The sequence below is a fragment of the Tubulanus polymorphus genome, chromosome 7 (genome assembly GCF_964204645.1).
Source record: "Tubulanus polymorphus chromosome 7, tnTubPoly1.2, whole genome shotgun sequence".
Lineage (NCBI taxonomy): Eukaryota > Metazoa > Nemertea > Palaeonemertea > Tubulaniformes > Tubulanidae > Tubulanus > Tubulanus polymorphus.
The window spans coordinates 12273667-12298745 of NC_134031.1; the positions used below are offsets into that span (position 1 = coordinate 12273667).

Below are 25079 nucleotides of genomic sequence, written 5' to 3' on the forward strand. Positions count from 1 at the left end.
TAGCACCTTTGTAATCAGGAATATTGTGATCTGTTTTGTGGGATTTGTATCCAGGTCCAATACTGTGGCATTGGTATGAAATGAATTCTTCGTGGGTTAATATAATTTAAGCCACCATTAAATCTCACTATAGCCTGACTCCTTCACATAAAAAATCCAACACAATAATGAACACAACTCATGGAACACACACATCATCTGAGCATCGACGTATCAGTGAACCCTATGGGCCGATTTGTAATTTCACTAAAATCCAATATGGGATCTGCGAGTACACAATGAAGATTATATACATGACATAGACATGTAATGCTAAGGGTTAACCACAAAAAAATAAATACATCAAACCTTTCAGAAAAAGAGGCATCAATTTCAACTGCTGCTTTGAGCGTAGTATATTCCACCTCCATTATCTCATTGTCTCCAAGAAAAAAGTTATGTAATTTATCTGCCACATCAAACCATGTCCCAATAGAAGGCAGCTAGAAATAGAATGAACCTAGAATGAAATATAGCTGCAAAGCAATGATAATGAGTTTTCTGCCAAGCAGCATCATTAATATGGAAACCTTTGGAAATTATAAATAGGACAATATAAAACTATACGAAACTTTTCCAAAACAGGTACATACGGAACTAAAATGAACTCTGAAATGTGTTTTTTGTTTTCTGGAGGTTTAGAATTGAAGAAAGTACGTTTAGCCTTAGAAATAGAGATTTTCAAAATGTGATCAGGGTAAGCCAATTTTCTAAGAGAGTTGGATATATGTTCAAATTCAGCCAAAAGGAAGGTTTCATTGCAGATCCGTATTGCACGGAGAAAGAGGCCTTGACTAATTTTGATTGATTAAGCAGTAAACGAAAAGAAGTGAAGGTATGCCTCGGCGTTGATAGGTTTACGGTAGACTGAGAAAACCAAATGAGAAAATTTATTGTGAATTAGAACATCTAAAAACGGAATTTGGTCATTTTGTTCCCATTCAAAAGTGAATTTCAAAGATGGATATTGGGAGTTGATGAAGTCGATAAAAGAGGTAAGATCAAAAATATCAGAAACTAAGCACAGAATGTCATCAACATATCTAATCCATAAGTTAGGTTTAGAGCCAGCGTACTTAGGGAGAATTTCAGATTCAAAGTGTACAAGGAAAAGATTAGCCAAAATGGGGGATAATGGGTTACCCATAGCCAAACCAAAAATTTGTTCATAGAATTTGTCTTGGAATTGGAAATATAGATTGGTTGTACAAAGTTCCAAAAGTTCAAGTAAACATTCTACGCGAATTGGGAGATCAAGATTGGAGTCCGGGAGTTTTCTTCTTAAGAAATTGAGAGTTGGTTCCAATGGTATATTTGTGAACAAGGAAACAGCGTCGAAAGATATAAATTTTTGTCCATTAGGTTTGAGATTTTTGAGTTTGTCTAAAAGATCCTTATTGTGCTGAATGTGAGAATCAGAAAAAGTACCCAAAGCCGGGGAGAGTACTTTAGCCAGATATTTGGAGAGCCGATATGATGGAGAATTGATATTAGAAATGATCGGTCTTAAAGGTGAATTGGGTTTATGAATTTTGGGAAGACCATAAGCATAAGGAAGATTTGGAAGCCGAGAGTTAAATTTGGAGATGAAGTCCGAATGGTCAGGAAATTTCTTAGAGATATTTTTTAAACCTAAATTAAAAGCTGATTGCATCTTTTTCAAAGGGTTGTTTTTGATGGATTTGTAAAAATTGGAATCACCGAGAATAGCAAACATTTTAGAATTGTAATTGATCAAATCTTGAATAACAATTTTGCTGCCTTTATCAGCCTTGCAGATGCAGATGGTTTTGATTGATTTTAGTTCCTGGAGAGCAATCGAAAATCTCCGAGTTACACATTTTGAATTTTTTCCGGGTCGAGACTGCTGCCGAGTCCTGAACCTTTGCTTTAGTCTCTACCTAATTTTTGGTTATAGAGGCATGCATAAACAGTATGTATCAAAACCCTATCACAACCGCACAAGCCAACTTTAAACGCTATGCTGAATATTCCAAGAATGAGGTTTACTTCTACAAGACGAAAAAAATCTTATTTGAACATTTCAATGTATATAAAATATGATTAGGAGAACCACCTTTTGTCAACACGTCACACATGACTATGGGCGACTGTGGTGTTCTCTGTTGGAGACTGGAGGTAAGTTAAATTTGATAGCTAGTTATAATGATGATGCGGCTTTTGGACAAAAGGGATCTTACTTAATTCCTTTTTAATTCATTGTGCGCATGGAATAGATTTAACAATTGCAAATAATTTATTTGCTGTGGTGAGTGGTGAAATCATCAGGTTTTGTTAAAGAAATTACATAGCATCTGTTAGAAAAATGTATCAATTCTTATTTTTAGACTATCTATAAAAGGAGGAATCATGGACCAATTCAAGTTGATTTGCTAAGATGGACATACAGATACCGAGAGAGAAGACTTCTTGTAGCAGCAGTGATTATATTTCATGCAATCAGATGCCACCAGTGAACTTCAACTGTGAAATTTGCAGCAGGGATAGCTAAACGACACAATTTAATAAAATGAAATAAAACGAACGCCATTTCAGTCATAACTTGATTCAACCAGAGAAAAATAAGTCAACAGCTGATGTACAGTAGTACCCTGCCTTACTTGGTTTTCCTGGGACCAAATTTGTAGTCTTTGAAAGCTAAGCGATATTCCGAGGTAACAAAGGGGATTTCAATAGAATACCAAGCAATGGAACCAGAATTCAAGCCCAAGCTAAGCGAATCTGTGGCTTTAATGCTTGATTCGGATAAAATGTAGAACTGATTTCTTTTTTGTATAATGTATAACTTAAGCTGTTAATTAATATAGTTAGATAAACGTTCAATCATTGGATCTTTCTTGTTGACTCGTTTCATTTTGAGAGTTCAGAGTTCCAGTTAATCCACAATGTGCAGTGCCTAGCCTTCATATACACTAAAGCCAAGCCTGTGTATGGGAAAATGTTGTTCGATTCTCATAGGCCAGACAAATCGAGGTATGAATGGAGATGGTAGGCTCCAGCAACTTTAGAAAGTAAACTAAGTTTTGACCTCTACCCGGGGACGACCCTTTAAGGCCTCCTTGTAGAAAATGTAAAAAATATGAAACCCAATCGAAGCTATGCTAAGTACAATGACAGTTGAACCTCTATTTACGAATTTCAATGACACCGAAAATAAAATCGAAATAATCAAATTTCGATGCTAGTACTTATTATGGGTTGTCAGGTTCAGCCTAACTGTACTTTCATTCAACTACTTCTTGTGTGAAACGTGGAAATGAGAAGTTGCAAGGAATTACCAAACAATAATAAACACAATTGAGAATTCGAATTACTGTAGTTAAGAATTTATTCAAATGAAGTGAAACTTCATTGTTAGCTCATACGGGTACATGATGCACAAACAAATGAAAGTAAAATATTATTTATTTATTTTCCATTTTGGGGTAGCATGATGGTAGTTTTTGGAACTGCTGTTTTGATGAACTAATTTTTGGCTAGTTATTATCATGTTATACAGTTTGTCCTGAACAATTATTGTTCCTCCTGATTCAACTGAAGATTCTGGCTCTTGTCAAGGAAATGAGGTCCTCCATCAATCGATCAAAAGTTGAGCTCAGACCACTGAAATTATGGCAACATTTATGGGGGACCTCTTCTTCACTCTAGCTACTATGGTCCGGCCATATGCATTTTCAACCTATTAATTGTGGTTTGATGCCAGTTGAAAATGTTGAAGGGAGCCGAAGACAACGACCTTGTAGGCCTATCTCTAAAACCGGAAAAATTAGGGCAGACTCAACTACACTAAACGCCACATAGTTGAGTCTGCCCTAATTACTCGTCACTCAGATATTAGTACCAATTTAAATAATGGCTTTTCTCCCCATAATTCCCTTCTTTCTAAGTATATTACTTCATGCCTTGCCAAACACTAACTATTTACCCACTCACCAATTTACTCAATTAACCTGTCCTCCTCTGTATATATACCCCCGTTTTTAATCTTAATCTCACACCTGATGATGATCTCTAGGGTGAGATCGAAACGTCGTGTCTTTTATAAATTTTTGATTGAATAAATAAATTCTGGTTTTTAAATTCTTTTAATCTGTAAATAGTGGGATTTTATCTTGAAATAAACTTTATTGGGTAGCAATTAATCATTACATAAAAGTGTATTAGATTGAAAATAATCATATATTTGGTGACTGTAACATGATATATGAGTTTGAAATTTCATTTTTCGGTTGGAATGAAGTTCGGCGGCAGTCTTGATGACGTCATTGGTTGACCTAGTTTATACTGCGTCACTTTTTTTGTGGGATAAGATAGCTTAGTACATTTACTTCATAACCATATATAGTCGCACGAGTTAAATTCAGAAGTAAAAGCCATGGAGCTAATTGAATATATTGTATGTTATACCTACAAAAACTACTAATTATAAGTGGCAGGAGAGGGTTAATTGATTACAAAATACTGGCAGTGAAAGGGTTAATGCCTTGTTTCTAGGAATTCTTCCTTCAAAATGGATTCAATCATGCTCCATAATGATTCCTAATGAAAATTGATTGCGCTTCATAGACTCTATTATCGTCATTTTAATACAAAATCTATATTCTGTCATTCAAGTTTGGCAATGTTTTTACTGCATCAATAATGAGAATTGTGGAATTACTCTTAACAGAGGCCTTTTCTTTTATTACTTGAAGCACAAACTATCTCAAGAAAAGGGAGGGCAAAGGCAAACAAATTTAATAAAAATCATTTAAAGGAATTTGCAATGAGCATTTCAAAATGGAAGAGAACCAGAATTTTTTTTGACGCCTCATAAAACGTTACCATTATGAAACCTAAACAATGTTAGCCATTCAGCGTCATTTTACAAACGACAACCGTAAATCGATGTGCAAAACGTCACAGGTCTATGCGTACACATACAAGCTATTTGGCAAAATATTATTGACAAAGATGTAGAATGGCTTCCTGTGATTATATAATGACCTCTATTTGAACGTCGAAATGTTATATCGCATTGAATATCATGAGAAGACGTATTGTAATAGTAAAGGATGTATGATTATATCAGGAGCGGCAGCCGTATATAGAAATGATAAGTAAATCGGATTAATCGGTTAAATGGCGGATGTATACACGATTTGGAAGTCTGATATAAAATTCAGACCCTGACATAGGGATGCTGGTGGAATGACGAAGATATCTACGATCTGTGTAGGGCCCGTGCGAATTACAAGCGGTCTATATAAAAACGTGTAAACACATAATTTCAATATTCAAATGTTTTAGAAAATATGTTCGATACTAGGGGCATGTAGGTTTCATGAGATAAGCAATTTATAATAGCATAGCTGTCATACACGGCTCCGCGTCCACTGATGGCATGTGTATTAGGTGACAATTCAATTCAATCTATTATTGATCCTTATTACATTGAAATTCCGGCATGAAATTCCCAAATTCAATAAAGGTACAAATTTTTAAATAAGAAAATACAAAATACAAGACACACGGCATTTCATACAGAATAACGCGAATAAGTTATTTAAATGACAATGTCTACTTCAACCCAGACTCAAGTCTAGGATATCGAGTGACAGCCAAACCGGGCCCCGGGGACCAGGCCGGCTGGCTACACGATGTGCTCAAAGTCATGATGAAGCAGACATCAGAAGAGCTCTTTCTTGCTACGGACGATTCTGAAGCGGCGGGCCTGAGTTCAGTGTTTTTACGTTTTAAAACATCATAAATTGTCTTGTAATATGTAGAAATATCAGAGATATCATTACTACTACCACCCCTTGAAGGTGGGAGAGATAGAACCAAGGATTTTTGCGTTAAGGTGGGACAGGCTTGTGACCGCCCCGATCGAAGTCGGCGTTTAGCTGTACATTTATATCCTGTAGTCAAAAGAATGCGATAGTTTCTTACAAGGAACTATATTAGCGTTGCCTGCTTGGCAAAGCATTCTCAATCAATGATCTTGAAGTGAGCGTGACAGTGGCGGCGCGAACAGAATACCGACCGGACCAAATTCAATTTTATTTTTTCTTGTGAACCTATCGGGCGGCACCCACAGACATTTTCAAACAAATTGTTTGCTCGACTGACAGGGTAAGAACGAAGGAACTACTGATATCTTAGCCGAGTGTGACTGCAGAATTTAATAAGTCACTCGGCCGAGTAGATTGGCGAATTCTATCGTTTACTCGGCCGGGTAAAGAACTTAACTTTTAGTACTAAGCTCGGCCGAGTGGATTGTCGAATTCGAACAATCACTCATACTTGGCCGAGTAAACAACTTTTTGGTATAATGCTAGGCCGAGCAAATGCCCGAGTAACTTGTCAATTGGGACCGTATTTTATAGCTCCTGAGTCCTAAGATTGTGTACTGGTGTTGTATGATATCATCAAGTTAATTGGACTGTTTGTAGCTCTATTCCAATTCCAAATGTAATGTAAAAAGTGAACAATCATTCATTGTGAAATAAGGCATCAATAATCAGCGCTGAATTTTTATCGGTTAACAGATTCTTTGCAAAATTTCTTTTTATTCAGCATCAGTATGAATCTTTTTATCTTCTATTTCAGAACATGCATGAATTTCAAGGTCAACAAATAAGACATGAGAGGAATGATGCAAAATAAACTCAGTGAATCTAGGAGCTGTACCCAAATCATAATGGAACTGAACAATGAGACATTACTTCTGGCAATAAGATCAATGGAAATTATGTAGAATTTTATCATTTATATTTGTAATATATCATGGTTGAAGCCCATTTCAGGGTGTAGCCTCCAGGGATATTGCGCTTACTTTTCATGTGTTCGTCTGTCCATTCATAGATGAAATCAAAATTTTGAAGCTTTCAGCATGCTTCAATGGATTACTTTGGAATTTAGTATAATGGTATATCCACCCTATAGAGTTAGAAGTGGGCATTCTGTCCCTGAACCTCTAGTTTGCCATTGACATTGAATCTCTCGACCCCTTTTTATTTTGTATTGTCATTTTTTTTAAATTTTTGGTCATTTAAATTTCTTTTTCATTATGTGTGTGCTACATTTCAAGGCTCTTCATTTTGTGTGGTACCAGAACCATCAATAAAAGGTACATAAAATGTATGATATATATGTAAAAAAAATTATTTTATGAACCTCTTGAGATAAAAAGCTATTCTAGACGATAACATTTTACTGAAACTTGTATTTTCCAGATGACTCATAGTAAACCCGAAGACTACATAGCACATATATAAGATCATTGAAGGTCATGTAAAAAAATCTTGTATTCTACCTATCAGTAACTCAAATTTTGGTGAGTATTAGATCCAATTGATATTAATCTCATTGTGTTGATGTATAGAGCTGTAAAACTCATCTGTCCACGAAGAGTCCCCCTCCCTTCGATCCTGATGGCATTAAGAGACACTGCCACTACATGAACCCACCTGCTGCGCACTTGGCACATTTAATTTTAGCCCTAGCTGTTCTATTTATAATTATTTATGAATCTGCCTTATACAAGCAATCTGATCGGTGCAGCACATTTTTCAGATCGTATAATGCTAAGATCTCTATGTGACAAGCAGGCAACTACATGCGCACATGCCGTGTTTTATGATTTAAGTGGGTTTCTGTATTTGTTCGCGTTTCTAGAAATATATTTTTCGCCAAAACGCTTAATGGAAAAATGAATTTTTTCAAAAATATATATTCGGAAAGCGTTTAAGAAAATATATTTTTCGCAAAAAATATATTCCGAAATCAATACAAAATCAGGCTATACGCATGGAGTTCACTTCATGCGTATAGTTCACATTCAACCCACGGTGGGGCTATTTTTGATGTTATCTATGACAATCAACACAAGCACGTGTGCGAGCTAGTATGCGTAGCCTACGTATAATCGATAAAATAAACATCATATGTTCACTGTATTCACACACCTAGCACTACTCACTACCATAACCATGTCATATACAATGGTAGCAACTGTATACAATGGTAAGAGTTTATTAATTCATATCACTTCCAAAATGATAAAATACCGCATGAAATGTCTAGTAAAATGACTGGAAGCCGCGAGTGTTTGTCAGAGATGACGCCAGAAACACGCACCTGCTAACATAAACAATAGCAGTGAGCACTTGCTGAAATTGCCGATTTAAAATTCGTATTTCTCAGTAATGGCTGAACTAAAATTCAAACCAGAAGCATATTTGATATTTGTGAATACATCACATTTAAAGTGACTTTTGCACAATATTGTATTTTGACAGCATTTGCTCTTTAAAGGGGAACTGCAGTCAAAAAATCATAATTGGCCATTCATTCTACTATTGTTGAAATTTTCAATTCTTCCTAATTAACTTGTATACAATGATTTTAATACTGTTTAATCAGTAGAATCAGCAGATGAGAGCTGCATATCTAAATTCCAAAGGCATGTAAACATTGATGACGTATCCCGGCCCATCACACACTCCAGTGTGTACACAAATGGATACAATCATCGAAGATCTCAGTTGAAAATTGCGATTAAAATACTCCTGCTGGGCTGTCAATGGGGTCTTTACTTTCATTTATCCACTTAATGTGTGAAACATATCCAAATAATTGCTGATGTGGCATTATGTTGGAGTTTAGAACTGTTATTGGACTTTCAGTGATGAAAACACAATGAATAGCAGCAGTAACATGTATCGCAGTGGGCCGAACTATGTCACAGCCAAGAGAAAAGCATCTGCTACGTGGAGAAAATGGCGGCGCCCAGGCACTCTACAAAACCCTCTTTTTTGTATAAAGTATTAGATGAAATGTTTATCTGCTGTTGTGAAAATGTATTTATAAATGTTTCTAACACATATAGATTCAAAAATGTTTTCTCTGCAGTTCCCCTTTAAGGGACAGCTGACACATGCAGGTAAATTTTTCTTACATCCTACTTTTGTGGAAATCTTTCTAGCTCCATAGATCTTCAAAGTAGAAAGTTCCTCTGGCCATAAATTCATAGCTGCTTAGTGTCTGACGTACCACAGACACTAAGACACGAACGACATTTGGTCGATACTTTTAAATCACTGTGACTTTAAACCACCAGAAATCCAGTTTCACTAAACCTTTTGTGAAAAATAAACTCTCATTACAAACCTCACACATTCAGTTTTATTATTGTATACATAAGGAGGTTCCTTCATCATAGTCTACGCTTGATGCGATATATATACAGAAATAGCAAAAATGACACCATTTTTTCACTTTGAAACGAGGCATTGTAACACTGTCGTTCTTTAGCAACAAGACAACTTGAGTGATGCGTGTCTCGTCGCTAAACAGCGCATCATTTTTGTATCTTAAATTTACCATGTAAAATAAATTTTTTAAATTTCGTATTAAAATCATATTTATCCTCAAAATGATATGGTGAACAAACGCAAGACAGTATAAGTACAGTATAGTAAAGATAGTTTATTTATCAAAATCGGTTGTTTATTTGCTGAGATATCGCAGTTTGAAAACAGACAAAAATGCCGACCTAACTCCAGTCGGCAAGAGTCACGCGATTTGAGTGAACGTGTCTGGGTGGGTAGGTACACTAGGATCGTAGAGCGACGGAGATCACTATGAAGACAACCACTGCAGGGGCTGGGTGAAGGTCAATGCAACACAATATATATTACATTGAAATGGGACCCACGGTTGGACAACCATGAAAGGTGGCAGTTATTAAATGAGCAATATACTGGTATACCAGGCAATTATATAGAAGGCCAGATAATGAAGATGCCTTGGTTCTCATCACCGCAAATGAAGATAACAAACGAGGGCGGGAGATTTTTATCTCTATTTGTACTTTAGTTTTTTTAGATGTAAAAATACAAACTTTTTACAAGGGTTAATTCTTATGATGAGGGCGGGGGATCTTATTTTTGTTTAACATCAAAATTTTCACTTGTTTTGATGTGATTTTTCAACTCATTTTTGAAAACTTCAAAGAACAATGAATTTTAAGACAATGAATTTAAAAGAAAATGAACTTTAATATAGTAGAACTGAACTTTAATATAGTAGAACTGGTGTAAGTCGGACACGTTGGGACAACAGGAAAATAAGAAAAATTCTGATTATGAGTAAGTCAGATTTTGGGGGTTTTCTAAGAAAGATCCGAGTTAGCTACAGATTAAGACCCCAACCCTGAGTTACACGGGGGTTAATATACTCTATTCCGACTACTATTGTAACCATGTGCTTAACGTCCAAACTACCGCAGATAATGTAATGCCCCTCACCACGATTTGAACAATGGCATCATTCAATTCAAAGCAATTCATTATTTGAGGTACTAAACCTCCATCTCTAAGTAAAACAGGGATCATTGTGTCACTGCTGACAAAAATTCACTGCTATTCACTACCAATGAAAAGTCAAATTCACTGCCATTTGGCTACCTAGTAAAAGACTACGGATAGAGCCAAAACAATCAAACACCTGCTGAAGAACCAAAAAGCACCAACTAGGTATATTCGCACAATACTTCATTTATTAAACATGAACTGCTTTTGATTGTCTTCTCATTATAAGGCTTAAAAACCAGATAGGTGTAGGGTACTTTTCATGTGAGACTTTAAAGCTCCCAAACCACCGGCTACAAGTTCGTTCGATTTCATGCAAATTCTACATCTAAACTTATGAATACAATTCGGAAAACGTACAATCCAGCTACGGTACTCCGGATGATGAAGCCACGAATCTTGAAATGTACATTTTCCCATTTTTCCAGTGTAACGGGCCAGAGATTTTTCAAAAATCCGAACGCAAACCACCGCCATTTGCAATTTTGTGAAACAGGTGCCTGACCTGGTAGCCATGGCAACCATAAAAATGAAAACTCGTGAATAAAATTGAATTGAATTGGTTGGCACGTCGATGGTCACAACACCAATGAATAAAATGAAATTGAATTGCCGTCGGCATGACATCGTCGGTATATTTTTTTGTTCGAAACTCAACGAAATTTCTCGTGACATTTTAAAATTGCCAATCTCAGACAAAATTGAACACATTTCCGAATTCACTGCCCCCTTTCCCATTTCACCTGCCTTTCAAAAAAATTCACTGCTATTAACAGCCGTGAAAAGATTTTTTTTCAATTCGCTGCTCTTCGCTGCTTTCACTGCCCACGACGAACCCGGTAAAAATTGAAACTAGTTGAAGCGAACAATTATTTAGTACAGCTACACACCAACGGCATATTGACCCATCACACCAGCAATCGTAGTAATCACGTATACTTGTGACGTAAATATACGTCATGCATGGTGAGAAAAGGTTGTTGTTTGTGACGTAAATATACATCACAAGTGGTAACGAAGAGGTTAACATGTGTCCGTTGACAGAAAAATCGATCTACCGGTACATAATAGACTTTGAGACGGATTTTGATAGGAAAATGAAATGGTAAAATCGTGACCTTGGAATTTAAGCCCAAAATTTCAAAAAAGGCGCATGGGCCTTGAAGCATTGCTACAATACTGTGGTAAGGTATTAAGTGGTTAATGCAATACATCTGCCAGAAAATGTCTATGACGATGTTGATTGGGAGGACCACAGACTTCGAATTGAATGAATTTCATTTTTCTGCTGAACGATTTAGCCTATGCTATTTGTATTGTTAAACCTCATTAATGCAATTCTGTTAAAGACGAAACTAGTTTATTCTGATGTTTTCCACCATGTACTAGCCAAGAGATTTAAATCAACAAGTGCATACAACAAGAGATCCACGGATCTTAATATCTCGGGCGCAGAATGTTATCTTTGTAATGTATAGGCGCCATCTGATTGATGCATCTTTAAGGTTTTCCTTGAACACTTCATGGATGTGTAAAATCTGCTGATTTCGGTGAACATCATCATCGCGGCAATACGGGATATCAACAAATTCAAGTTCCTGAATTACTCGTTTGATGGCGCTAGTCAGAACCGGAACCTAAATCCGCCATGTTCTAGTTCATTTGCAATAAAGATCTCTCGCTTCAAGTTTTTAGTTAGCGATATTTTACTTACTATACAACGGCACGCATAATCCTTTGAGTATGATATCCTGACAATGTGTTGAATTCAATAAAACCTCACTTTGAACCCTAAAGATCACTAGAAATGACAAAAAACTACCAAAAATAACAAATTTAGCGATGACACTCGAAGCAGCTAACGGAAGTAATGACTGGTGCCGGGTGTCATCACTTTGTTGTTGAGTTCTAGACTCTAAGGTAAATTTATTGCAGGCAAGAAGGACTAAACTCGTAGATTTATAGTAAAAATATGAAAAATACCAGGACTCGAACCAACAATCTTAATTGGGCCGTCAACTGCTGCCACCATGTGATACCTAACAACCAGTCTTTACATCGTCAGCCGTTGCAGAATGTTTTTTGATAATTTTAGGACATTTATAGTGATTTCTAGCCTTTGCAGTGAGGTTTTATCATATCCAACGTAGCTTTAGGATAACATATTTCAAGGATTACGCGTGACGATACATAGTAAGTAAAATATCGCTCATTGAAAACTTGAAGTGAGAGATTTTCATTGCAAATGAACTAGAGCATGGCGGATTTAGGTTCCAATTTCCCGTTCTGACTAGCGCCATCAAACGAGTAATTCAAGAACTTGAATTTGTCGATATCCCGTATACACGAGGTTTGGGCCTATTCGATTGTGCGCGCATTATCTTCCGTGAAGTAGCGTATCGATTGAATCTTCGGTTATTTGCATAATGAAATAGATATGGGGAGGCTATCAAATAAAAAATAAACATATAAGACTCTCCCATGACTGGGAAATGAGAAACTAGAACCCAGCAGATTAATAGATGAGAAGATTAAAAGACCGGTTTGTCTGCGTCAATCCAATATGCCCTTTTACATTGATTGACAGCGGGAGCTCAGCCAAACGCAGGGAGCAGTTACTTTACTTCAATGTAACGTTGTACATCGGCCTTCTAGCCGTTTTATGAAACAAAATGCTCCTTGAAATCGCCACAAATTTGTCGATTTCTCTTAAATGAACGCGATATTCAAAATTACATTTCCAACAGATTTTAGCCGCATGATAAAGCTATATTTTGCACATAAACATAGTAGATTGTGTGACTTCGTGTCAAAGTTATAACCTCATTTGTTAGCAAAAATTCGATTTTTGGACCCATTACAACATATAAGATAAAAATTGATTAATAACATTTTCATTTCTATAATAATATTCACTTTTGATTAATTCTGGACAGTCTGATTTTACATATAATCCGAAAGCTGCAGCTGACTGATGAATCTTTTCAATAGTATTTGTCTTTGGTGGTTCTGAATAATCAATTACACCAGAATTTAATTTCTTTCTTTTATAATATATTTCTTTTCTATCTCGATCAGTTAGTTCTTTATTCAATGACTCGAAGTCACCATATATAACAAATGGTACTTTATTTTTGTAATCATATTTTTTAATTCTAATTTATTATCTTTATCTGTTGGTAGAACTAATTTACAATAATCGATAATTGTTTATGATTTAATAATGGATTTTCATTACTGAATTTATGTAGAAATTTCTACATAGATATATTTTATTATTAAAATCATTTTCTGATTTGAAAAATAAATCAAATAGTTTAATCCACACATAATAACTTTCATAATATAATATATCTATAACATCGATTGAATCATAATCTTTTGATAGGTATAGAGGTTCTAATGTATAATGTTTTATATTATCTCCTTTTGTATTTGGTAATTTAATCAAATCGTACACAGTTATTTTTATATTATTATCTCTTTCTATTTTTGGAATATTTTTTATTCTAACAGGATGAATGGTATCTTATAATTATTTTCAAATTGTTTAATTTGATAATCTAAAACTACGTGTAATATCTTCTGTTGGATAAAAGCAACTAATTATTGACCATAAAAAACATTTACTATCTTCAGTTTGTACATTTATAACAGCATTAGTTTTAAATGGTAATTTGATATAACTTGACGCATTTACATTATCATCTTTATAATTATGATATGATAAATTATTTTCATCAATTGGTTTTGATTTAGTTAATTTATTATATTTTGTATTTTAACATGGCAAATAATGATGCATTCTGTGGGTTAAATTTGTCAAAATAAACTCCCAGCTCAGAGTCAATACATAAATTTACACAATACAACCGTAGAATACGAAAGTAGCACAGACAGCGGTGACTGGAGTGGGTAGGAACAAATACCTCAGATAAATCGTTTCCCTTGGTCTTATTGATTCTAATGCGGAATAGAATTCAATTTTCTGAAAGTTGCTCAATAAAACAACATTGAATTGGATTTGATGTTTTATTTGTTCAATAAAGTAAAATTGAATTGGATTTAATATTTTTTTGCAGAATAAAATTTGATTGAATTTGCAGTTTTAGCACATGGCTAATTAGCATATCAAGGTCATTTATCCGATTTGAGAAAAAGCTATTTTTTCCCGGTGTTTTGCACAATTGTCAATGACATTTTCTGTAGTGCTAATCACAGGGACCTGACAAAAAGAATTTTTGACCCCAGTATCCTAGGTACTATATATAAACAAGAGATCCACGGATCTTAATATCTCGGGCGCAGAATGTTATCTTTGTAATGTATAGGCGCCATCTGATTGATGCATCTGTAAGGTTTTCCTTGAACACTTCATGGATGTGTAAAATCTGCTGATTTCGGTGAACAACATCATCGAAATCTAATCAGCAATCATCGCGGCAATACACGAGGTTTGGGCCTATTCGATTGTGCGCGCATAATCTTCCGTGAAGTAGCGTATTGATTGAATCTTCGGTTATTTGCATAATGAAATAGATATGGGGAGACGGAATCGATACTACGGCTATCAAATTAAAAAATAAACATATAAGACGCTCCGATGACTGGGAAATGAGAAACTAGAACCGAGCAGATTAATAGATGAGAAGATTAAAAGACCGGTTTGTCTGCGTCAATCCAATATGCCCTTACATTGATTGACAGCGGGAGCTCAGCCAACCGCAGGGAGCAGTTATTTTACTTCAATGTAACGTTGTACATCGGCCTTCTAGCCATTTTATGAAACCAAATGCTCCTTGAAATTTCTTCAAAAATCGCCACAAATTCGTTGATTTCTCTTAAATGAACGCGATATTCAAAATTCCATTTCTAACAGATTTTAGCCGCATGATGAAGCTACATTTTGCACATAAATATATGCATAAATGTGGAGCGGTGTGGCCGAGCGGTTAAAGCGTTCGACTCTGGGAAGCCATGTCGTGGGTTTGAACCCTGTACATTGCTGTAGTGTCCTCGGGCTAGACACTTATCCTCATTGCCTCTCTCCACCCAGGAGTAAATGGGTACCTGGCCTGATAGATGACTCCTGAGCGTTTGTTAGCAGCTCGGTGTTACTTCTCCCCAGGGAGAGATGACTGATACATGTTAGAGTATAAAATTGGCTGGGGTAATTATATCGAAAAATGTAAAGCGCTCTGAGCAGCCTGGTTGGATTTAGCGCTATATAAGACACATATTATTATATTTTTATCATTATAATAGGTAGATCAACCGGACAAACGTTCGCATCAAAACTTGGCACAGAGAGCGATGCTGGTGTTGGTGTCACTGAGACAGGCTGATGAATACTTGTTTGTCTTTTTGTTTGTTTACGTCGTTCGGACCTTGGTTTTCAATCCTATTCCCTTACAAAAAATTCACACATGTTATATGTGTGAATAACACACATTACATGTGTGAAAGGTGTGAAAGACACAGAAAACACATGTGATTCCAGCTATCACATGTGTGATCTGTGTTGTGGAGCATATCACATGTGTGAATAACACATGATCACATGTGTGATTCTGAAATACATGTGTGATTGAGAAATACATGTGTGATTCACACATGTGATTGGCTCAACAACACAGATCACATGTGTAACCGCTAGGATCACACATGTCATTAGAATAACACATGTGATTAACATCAGTTATTCCAATCTACAACACAGTGTGAATATTTCGGATATGAACCATTCCCATGTTGGTTCCAAATTCTGAACATCTGCATTTTAGTCATAAAATCCAAGTTGGAATAAGAATATTTCCATAACTGTACTCATTATTTCAACATTTTCAACACATGGTTAGATTGACACTGACGCCCCTACTGTGCAAAAACCAAGAACCAATGTCCACGGACTAGTGAGTTTGTATTTTCATTGGGCTTAATAAATAAAATAAGGTTATGATATGTTTTTACATTCGCTGTTGAGTTCTAAAAAAATAAAAATATTCAAAAACGACTTCGAAAAATTAGCAGGTATTTACAGGATTCGAACCGTTGACGACGGCTAGCAAAGGACTTGGAATGAGCATGCAGGCACGCACGGCGCCATTTGCAATTATTTCGAGGATAGTCGTTGCTGTTTTTAATCAATTTTCATGGTTAATTTCTTAGTTCGAAAAGTCTGGTGTTTGAATCCAAGCTCAAAAGCAAGTGTTATTGTGTTTCATCAAATATTCATAGTCGATGATGTTAATTGAATGTACTGAAATCGGTAAAATCAGTGGCGTGTACCTATCAATCAATTAAATCAAATTCATCCAAACTTTATTTCATGGACATGATTGATGCATTACAAATATTTCATGATTGATGCATGCAAAGTACAACATGTCCATGCCTAACAAGTAGGCCTAGATTACACCATGAACTATTTTTAAATCACGATATGTCCTATATTGTATAATTCCTAAACTGAATGCTCAGCCGGTATTGAACAGTATTTGCCAATTCTTTCTACATTGGAATGAATCATTTACAAATTAAAATGGAATTTTCCGTTATTAATCTAGGGAGTCAGTACATTTCCTCGAGTAGTAATTTATCTACACGGAGAATGAAACGTATACTTTCAGCCGGAACAAATTACTGAAAAAGAGGTTTTGAGTCCTTTTATGGTAAGTGTTGATTGAAAAAATTTATAAGCTAGTGTTACAATAGCGCCATTTATTTTCGTCTGGTTTCACTTATCATAATAATGTAACTTTGGCTTTTTTCATCAGATGATTGATATTAGGGATATTGATTTATTGATTTATTGTTTGGAATTGTGTGTAGTATTTAAATGTTTTATAATTTTGTCTCATTCCAGATCATGTTCTGAATTGTAGATTGGGGGTTACCGCGGCCCAAATTAGAAAGAAGATTGGACAAATGCTGAAACAGTATAAATTGACGAAGTAAATCTGTAAATATTTGAAAATAAAATTCCCATTAACATGTAAGCTTACACAAGTGAGTTATTACATTTGGTTGGTAATTTTGAAACTTCATTTTGTTTTGCCACTAAGCGGATCTCCTTTCAGGCAATGAGTTTTTAGGAAATTGTGAAGTATGGATGAAACATCATGTCCAATGAAAGAAGTGGTCAAATTTTGACCATTATGAATGTGTACTTATACTTCTTCTTGAATACAGTCGTGTGGAGCTGGAACAATGAGGATGACTGCAGATCACATGCGTTATAAATCACACATGACTGTGTTATATGACATGTGTGATTTACATTCAGGGCTGTATCACACGTGTGATTCACATGTGTAAAAATGGGACAAAATCACATGTGTGATTTACAAAATCACACATGTGATACAGCTTGAATGTGAATCACATGTGTGATTCACATGTGTAAAAATGGGACAAAATCACACGTGTGATTCACATACAAAATCACACGTGTGATTCACATACAGAATCACATGTGTGATAATGTCCCATGTTTACACATGTGAATCACACGTGTTTTTTTTTAAATTACATGTGTGATTTTTTTGTAAGGGTTGGATTGTACACTAAATCTCACTATGGGACAGCCTTTGAAGTGTTGCCCCCACACTGTAAGGAGCCAGCAGGACTTGAACACACATGTCTCATCTCTCGTAAACTTAGCCAGGGCCCGGTTTCACAAACGAGGATTGACTTTTAATCCGAATTTAAAATGCTCAATTCGATTGAGCTATATCGATTAAATCTCGTTTCATAAACGCAAATTAGCGCTAAATTAACTAATTCGAATAATCTCAAAATTCCGAATTAACTTCCCATAATGCATTAGTCCTATAACATGAACAAAGTTTCATTCATAAATGCCCCAATTGCTAAGTATTGTAGGATTTTTTGGTGGTACGGTGAAATTGAATTGGATCATTTCGCATATTCTTTGAATTCTTTCTCCAATGAGATTTTATATAAATTCCAACTAGGGGTCCAGGGACACCATGTCCACTTGGGAAGTGGTTTCAAATGCTCAATAATCTAACAATTTCAATACATAACGCACACTAGTGACAATATACAAAAACCAATGACCTTGAAACCCAACACAATCATAGAACATGTCAGCAGCTATGATTTTGTAATTGATTGTGATAACAAAATATGCCTCGTTACCAATTTAATATGGAAATACTAAGTATTCTACTATTCAACGCCCCCTGGTGACCATATGCAAAACCCAATGACCTTAAAACTCACCAAAAGCGTATTACATGTCATGAAATACAACTTTGTCTTTGTTATTGATCATGGTAACAAAATATGCCTATGTACCAATCTAATAAGGTAATACTAAGCTATTCTACTATTCAACGCCCCCTGGTGACTATATGGAATAACTAATGTCCTTAAAAAATGGAAGATGTCATGAGCTACAACTTTGCAATTGATTGTGGTAACAAAATATTTATAGGTACAAATATAATATAGAAATACTAAGTTATTGTATTATTCAACGCCTCCTGGTGGCCACATACAAAAACCAATGAACTTGAAACTCACCAAAATCATAGAACACGTTATGGGCTACAACTTTCCAATTGAATATAGTAACACAATATGCTTGGAAAAACTTTTTCCCACCTACGAATGAGTACTGATGACACCAAGATGGCCGCCAAATGCGTCATAATTGGCTGAAATACCTGTCTCAGGTATAAAACATACCTTTCCAAAGAATACCCATCACAAATTGCAATGAGAAATGGCAAACCAGTAGGAAGCTGCAGGACCTAGAATTCTGACCAAAATTGACATTTTTGGGCACTAAAAAGGTCATAGGACGGCCATCTTAAGTAAGATCGACCCAATTTTTCTTATGCTGATGAACCCTTGGTAGATTCAAATAGAAACAAAAGATCAAGGTAATTGATCAAATTGTCAACTAATTTGAGTTTTGTCATTGTTTGCATTCGAGTCTTCTCCAAAAAGCGTGCAGTAGGCCTAGCCCATTTTCGAAGTAACTAATTCAAGTTAGCCGATTTAATGCTGCTCCGAAAAAATCGAAAATTAACCTCATAATTTTAATTCACATTAGCAAACTAACCCGAATTAGAGGCTTAATCTCCGTTAGAAAGAAACAATTCTAAATGTGTATGTCTACGCTTGACCATTTCGACACTTCAAGTGTAGGTCAGTAGATGAATGTCTGTGTACGCGGTAAAAACACTTATCTGCTCCGTGGGAAGCGTAATTATCTTTTACATGTAACTGATATATAAACGGTAAACGCAATATTGCAACAATGCTATCGACGCGCGTCATGCAATTAGTAATATCGTCACTGTGTTGCAAACTAAATACAGATGATCTGGTTCCAAAAACCACGTTCACTAACGTAACAAATGAGTTCAATTGATGACACTTTACCATCTTTAATTACTTAACAATAGTTGGACAATTTTCAGCGTTGCTCAGACTAGGGATCTCCATATACTGCATGTGGTATTCTCACTGTGGAAACGCTGAATAAGCTACGGTTGGTGTACACTACCTGAAGGCGCTGATATTTTTTCAGTGCATAAATGAAATGAAATGAAATTTACCAAAATGCCTTATTTGCATCAAAATGCCTTGCTTGTTAGGTGGAACATGTTAAAAAACTTCGACTTTGCCGTTAATATTTCTTGCAACTGTGATTGAAGATCCTCCTTGGTAAAGTCGATGTCAATGAGTGGTATAATCAGGGCTGAAATATCTTGCCAAATAATTTACGCTGCTTTTTACGGTAAAGAGTAAATATAAAATATAATTAGTAGCTTCGACAATGGTAATTGCACAATTGGAGTCTACTTTCATCTGACTAAAGCGTTTGACTCGCTTGATATCCCAAAGTTAATATATAAATTAGATAAGTATGGAATAAGAGGAATTCCTAGCTGATGTCGGATACGGAATTCCTCAGGGCTCTATACTCGGACCACTGCCTTTTCTCATATATGTGAACGATGCCCATCAAGTTTTAAAATACTGTAAAAGTATATCATTCGCAGACGACACTAGCATATATATTACCGGAAAGAATCTTAACACTATAATAAATCTTCTGAAAGATGACCTATCTACACTGATTGATTGGTTCCAGGCTACCAAATTAACAGCCAATTTCAAGAAAACTAATTGCATGATTTTAAGGCCAAGAAGTAAAACATATTCGGCACTGAGAAAATAAGATCAGTAAAACAGTGTAAATTTTTAGGAGTACTTATTGATGAAAATCTATTTTGTGACCAACAATTAAAACAAACCTGTTTAAAAAACAATAGAAACTTGTATTTATTAAGAAGAATAAAAAAATTTATACCTGCTTGGAGTAAGAAACTGTTGTACTATGGCTATATACATACACTATCTATGCAGTGCATTTATCTTATGCAGTGACATCATGGGGCAATCTTCTCTCAAAAAAAGCAAATAGACACCATTTTCAAATTGCAGATAAAGCTGTCTATCATATATCGATAACAGCCGCTATAATGCCCCATATCCCACTTATTAAGAAAATATGATATCCTATTGTAGACTTAATAAATTTAGACCTCGCAAAAATTGGCTACAAATACTTCGAAGGAAAATTGCCCACCCCCAAACGAGCATTGTTCCAACACAACCAAGTAAACCACACACATAACACAAGATCAAGAAAGATCTACAATCTGCCCGTCACAAAACGAATATGTTCAATAAATCGTTTCTTAACAAAGTTCCATTCATTTGGCAAACAATTGATAACAATATTAGAAAATCTCTTTAAATTGATTCATTCACCCGGCTCTACAAAACAGCTCATCAATAGATACTAAATATTCATCCCCTCCTTCAAAAATATTCTATCATGGTATGTTTATGTTTTATAATAGTTATTGTAGTATTACCATTGTATGTTGTATGTTGTTTTAAAAATAGCTTACCATAGATAAGCCTTATAATATTGATATTTGTCACCGGGGCTCATCCACTCTGTACAGAGTTACAGCCTTCAGGCTCTGGACGAGACTTTCATAATTCATTGTAATATTTTGTAAGATAAATTATAATATTAAATTATGTTCTATGAAAATAAAATCAATCAATCAATCAAAGAGTAGCGACCGTGTGACACTACAAAGGATGATTGCACATTGCACCTTATCTAAATTCCACAAGTTCTACAAACTATAGTTCACTGTGTACTTGTGTTTGGAGCACTCCCGAGTCTCACAGCTATGGGCAACAATCCCCGCCAAAAAGAGGATATTATGTTTCTTGTAGCAAAAAAGATAATTGATTGGTGCATAGACATTTTCGCGCCGCGAAGTCATGCGCCGAAATGTCAGTAGATGGCGCCACATACGTATAAATTATGTCGTCCCGGTAACCTGGGAATAATTCTTTCAGCCGTATCATTTTAGCTGTTTCAATGTTTCGACTAGCAGTTTGCGCGATGTTCTTAAAATGACATATATTTGAGAAACCCCGAAATGGTTCACCTTTTAAATGGAAGAGCGTTTTCTATCAACCACAGCATATCTCCTCATAGTGCATGCACAGCAGAAGTAAACAAACACACGTGTCTGCTGCGGTGGATAGAAAATAGGTTTCTTTTCGATTTTCTACCGGTCAGAGCGGGATCGTTTTACTTGTTGTAATGGATAGAAATTAGGTTTCTTTCCAATTGTTTAACCATCCAGAGCAGGATCTATAATGCAGGGCTTTCTTTTAATTTTGATTGTTTTCGTTCAAAAAACATATTTCAAAAATTTCAAAAGTATTTTTGTGCGTATCAACATGCAAACTCATTTCTTTCCTTTTAAAAGATTTTTATGTTTTAGAAATTATTTCTGGGTTTCCCAGGATGACGTCAATTACATGTACATGGAGCCATCTACTGACATTTCGGCGCATGACTGTGGCGCAGAGATGTCTTCATGGGATTGTCGCCTATACACGGCAGCGCTGAATATCGCGAGGTATCAGACTTGATCAGCGCCTGTGCACTGTACGATCAATATCTCTATATATACGTGTTGGTCGTTACACACACAGAGCGAGTATATTGAGAGTCACCGTAGCAATGCGCTACAGCTGCTTGAACGAGCGAGTATTGATTATTTTCAAACCAAATTTGAGCACTTATAAACATCAGAATCAAATATAAACCAAGCTGCACCATCTACCCCAGGTACAGAATCTATGTATCAATTTACAGAATTATCGGTCAACACAAACAGCTTAAATTGTATCAAAAAGAAACATCCACAGACAGACAGACATCACAAAGATGCCATAGATGGGTTCGTCTAACGACGAAACCCACCAAAAACCACTCACTTCAAAAACAGCTTGCACAGGAATCATATTCCGCCGATTGACATTATCTTCAAATCCTTTCGTTAATGCCAAGTTGATGTGTTGCCACAGAAACTCCCACATATTATGAGAAGAGAAATGATGTGATGAGGATTGCTTTGGATTGTCAATTGAATGCAAGTTACGACGTCTTGTCTGATAGCTGTCAGGTCGAAGTCCTGAAAAACAATAATGATCAACGTGTCAAAACAATGTGACTTAGATGAGACTTGTTAATACCAAAAAACAGCTTGTCAAATTGTAAGCAGATTTTCTAGCCTCAGATTTTTACCCCAAAATATCATGATCAGCTTAGTGGACGGATACTATCTGACCTAAATAATTACTTCCCGAACTAAGTCACTCTAATGCTCCTGAAGATCATCAAAATCAATAAGACTGTTCCATTTTTATTTGAGGTCATTATTTACCTCCAATAATCCATTTAGAACTATTTTGTTACTTAGTTTCTTTCATCACCTCATAGCGGCAATCAAATACCACAGTGCTAGTATATTTGCATATACGTGCATCAGCAGTCAGCACTCATCGGCAGGCATATATTGTCAGCCTCATACATCGTCAATTAAGACAAACAAATTGAAAAATCAGTGAATTAAAATCTGATGAAGGGCCTCGGCTTATTGGCCGATGCATTAAGAAATCCCTGTATTTTAGGCTAAAAAACTGCCCTCTGCCGAAAATCGCCGGAAAATGCAGTATGTGTGACATTACATCCCCTGGGAAACATATTCAGTTAACATCCTTAGTGTTTATTTTCCGTTTCGTATTATGTTTTAAACATAAACTGAGCATTTTTGGATAGATATTAATTGCAATTGATAGCACAACTGTTCATCATTGAAACAGCATTTAAATATGTTTAATCACATGTACGATCATTTCAACTAATACGATGAACGTGAATGCAAAACATTCCCAATTTACATGAAGTTTATTCTAAGATGTACTGTAACAAAACCAATGACATTTTAACTCATTACAGTTCTATAACAGGACATAAGTTACAACTTATATCAAATTATAATAATAAGATTTCTGGTCATCTTTCTAAAAGCATTCCTGTGTCCACATCAGATGTTGGGGTTTATGAAATTTCTTGTTTGGATCGTGATGAATTTCATTTAGGTGAAACTGGTTACTCCCATTCTTGAAATCAAATTTAGTTAACCTCTGTTAAGCTATGGTCATTAACCCTTAACCTGCCATAGGCAACTGTAGTCAACACACCGGCCTGGGGAACTGCGGTAGGCGACTCTAATCGACAGCGCGACCTATCTTGCATTTAAAGTTCATTTTTGTGTCACAAGTGCCTAGCAACGCGTTGAGCCATAGTTCTTAATGCACGACGACACTTGAGAATCGAAACCCGGAAGTAATTTCACATTCTGATATGTTGAAGAATTTTTACCTCAAAAACGCCCCTAAATTTTGGTATTTTGTTGGAGCTTCAAATATTCAGAATGTAACAAGAAGCATAATAAAGTGAATGTTCTATGTTCGGTCGTTTCAATTTTACAGAGTAAACATACAATTATGATTGACGCATGCGCACTGATCAAAAGCGGTCTTCAATGACCGCTTTGGATATTGCAACAAGAATCCGAAAAGACTTATCAAAAGTAGTGAGATATTTTAAATAGAATTCAAATAAAATATATCAAAAATTACATGCCTTTAACTAGTTATTATTTCTATTATATTTTTATTCAAAATCTATTATTTCTTTTCAAAAGGAGAATACTTTATGTCACAAATAAAAAATACTAAAAAAACAATCACTTCAAATAGCTAGTATTCTTAGTGTTAACACTAGTATCAATAACTTTAACTAGCTAGTATCATTTGAAGAATTCTTATAATATTTTTTTCGCTTTATCTCTAATATAAATGTCAAAGAAATCTAATAAGAATAGTATTGATATTGAAAAGACAATTGAGGATTTAGGTATTACTGGCAATAATGATACAGTTGTTACTAAGTGTGCTCAAGTGGATAATAATATTGATTACGAGTACTATTTAACATGTAAGCACCATCTTGAACTATTGATTGCTGGTGGAAAATCTAAAGAATTCTTAAATAGAATTATAACTTATCAAGAACTAGATGCCATGAAACCAGATAAAGAAATCAAATCTTTCCAAATATATGAAGCTAGATTAGCTATAATAAATGTCATATAAGTGATGGAATAGGAAAATGTTATTCTAAATTATGCAACCGGATAATACCAATTGATGATGAAAATAAATTATATAGTGATT

At 35.4% G+C, this 25079-nt stretch overlaps 1 protein-coding gene across 1 annotated transcript in view; it reads right to left on the reverse strand.

Annotated features, from left to right (window-relative positions):
- The window catches only part of LOC141909162 (nonsense-mediated mRNA decay factor SMG8-like), a 288966-nt gene that overhangs the window by 107110 nt on the left and 156777 nt on the right, over nt 1–25079 (reverse strand). The window contains exons 10-11 of the mRNA XM_074799548.1: nt 22773–22969; nt 349–482 (exon numbers count right to left, since the gene is read on the reverse strand). Of these exons, the coding sequence (XP_074655649.1) occupies nt 349–482; nt 22773–22969 (331 nt within the window). The remainder of the gene's footprint in view (nt 1–348; nt 483–22772; nt 22970–25079) is intronic.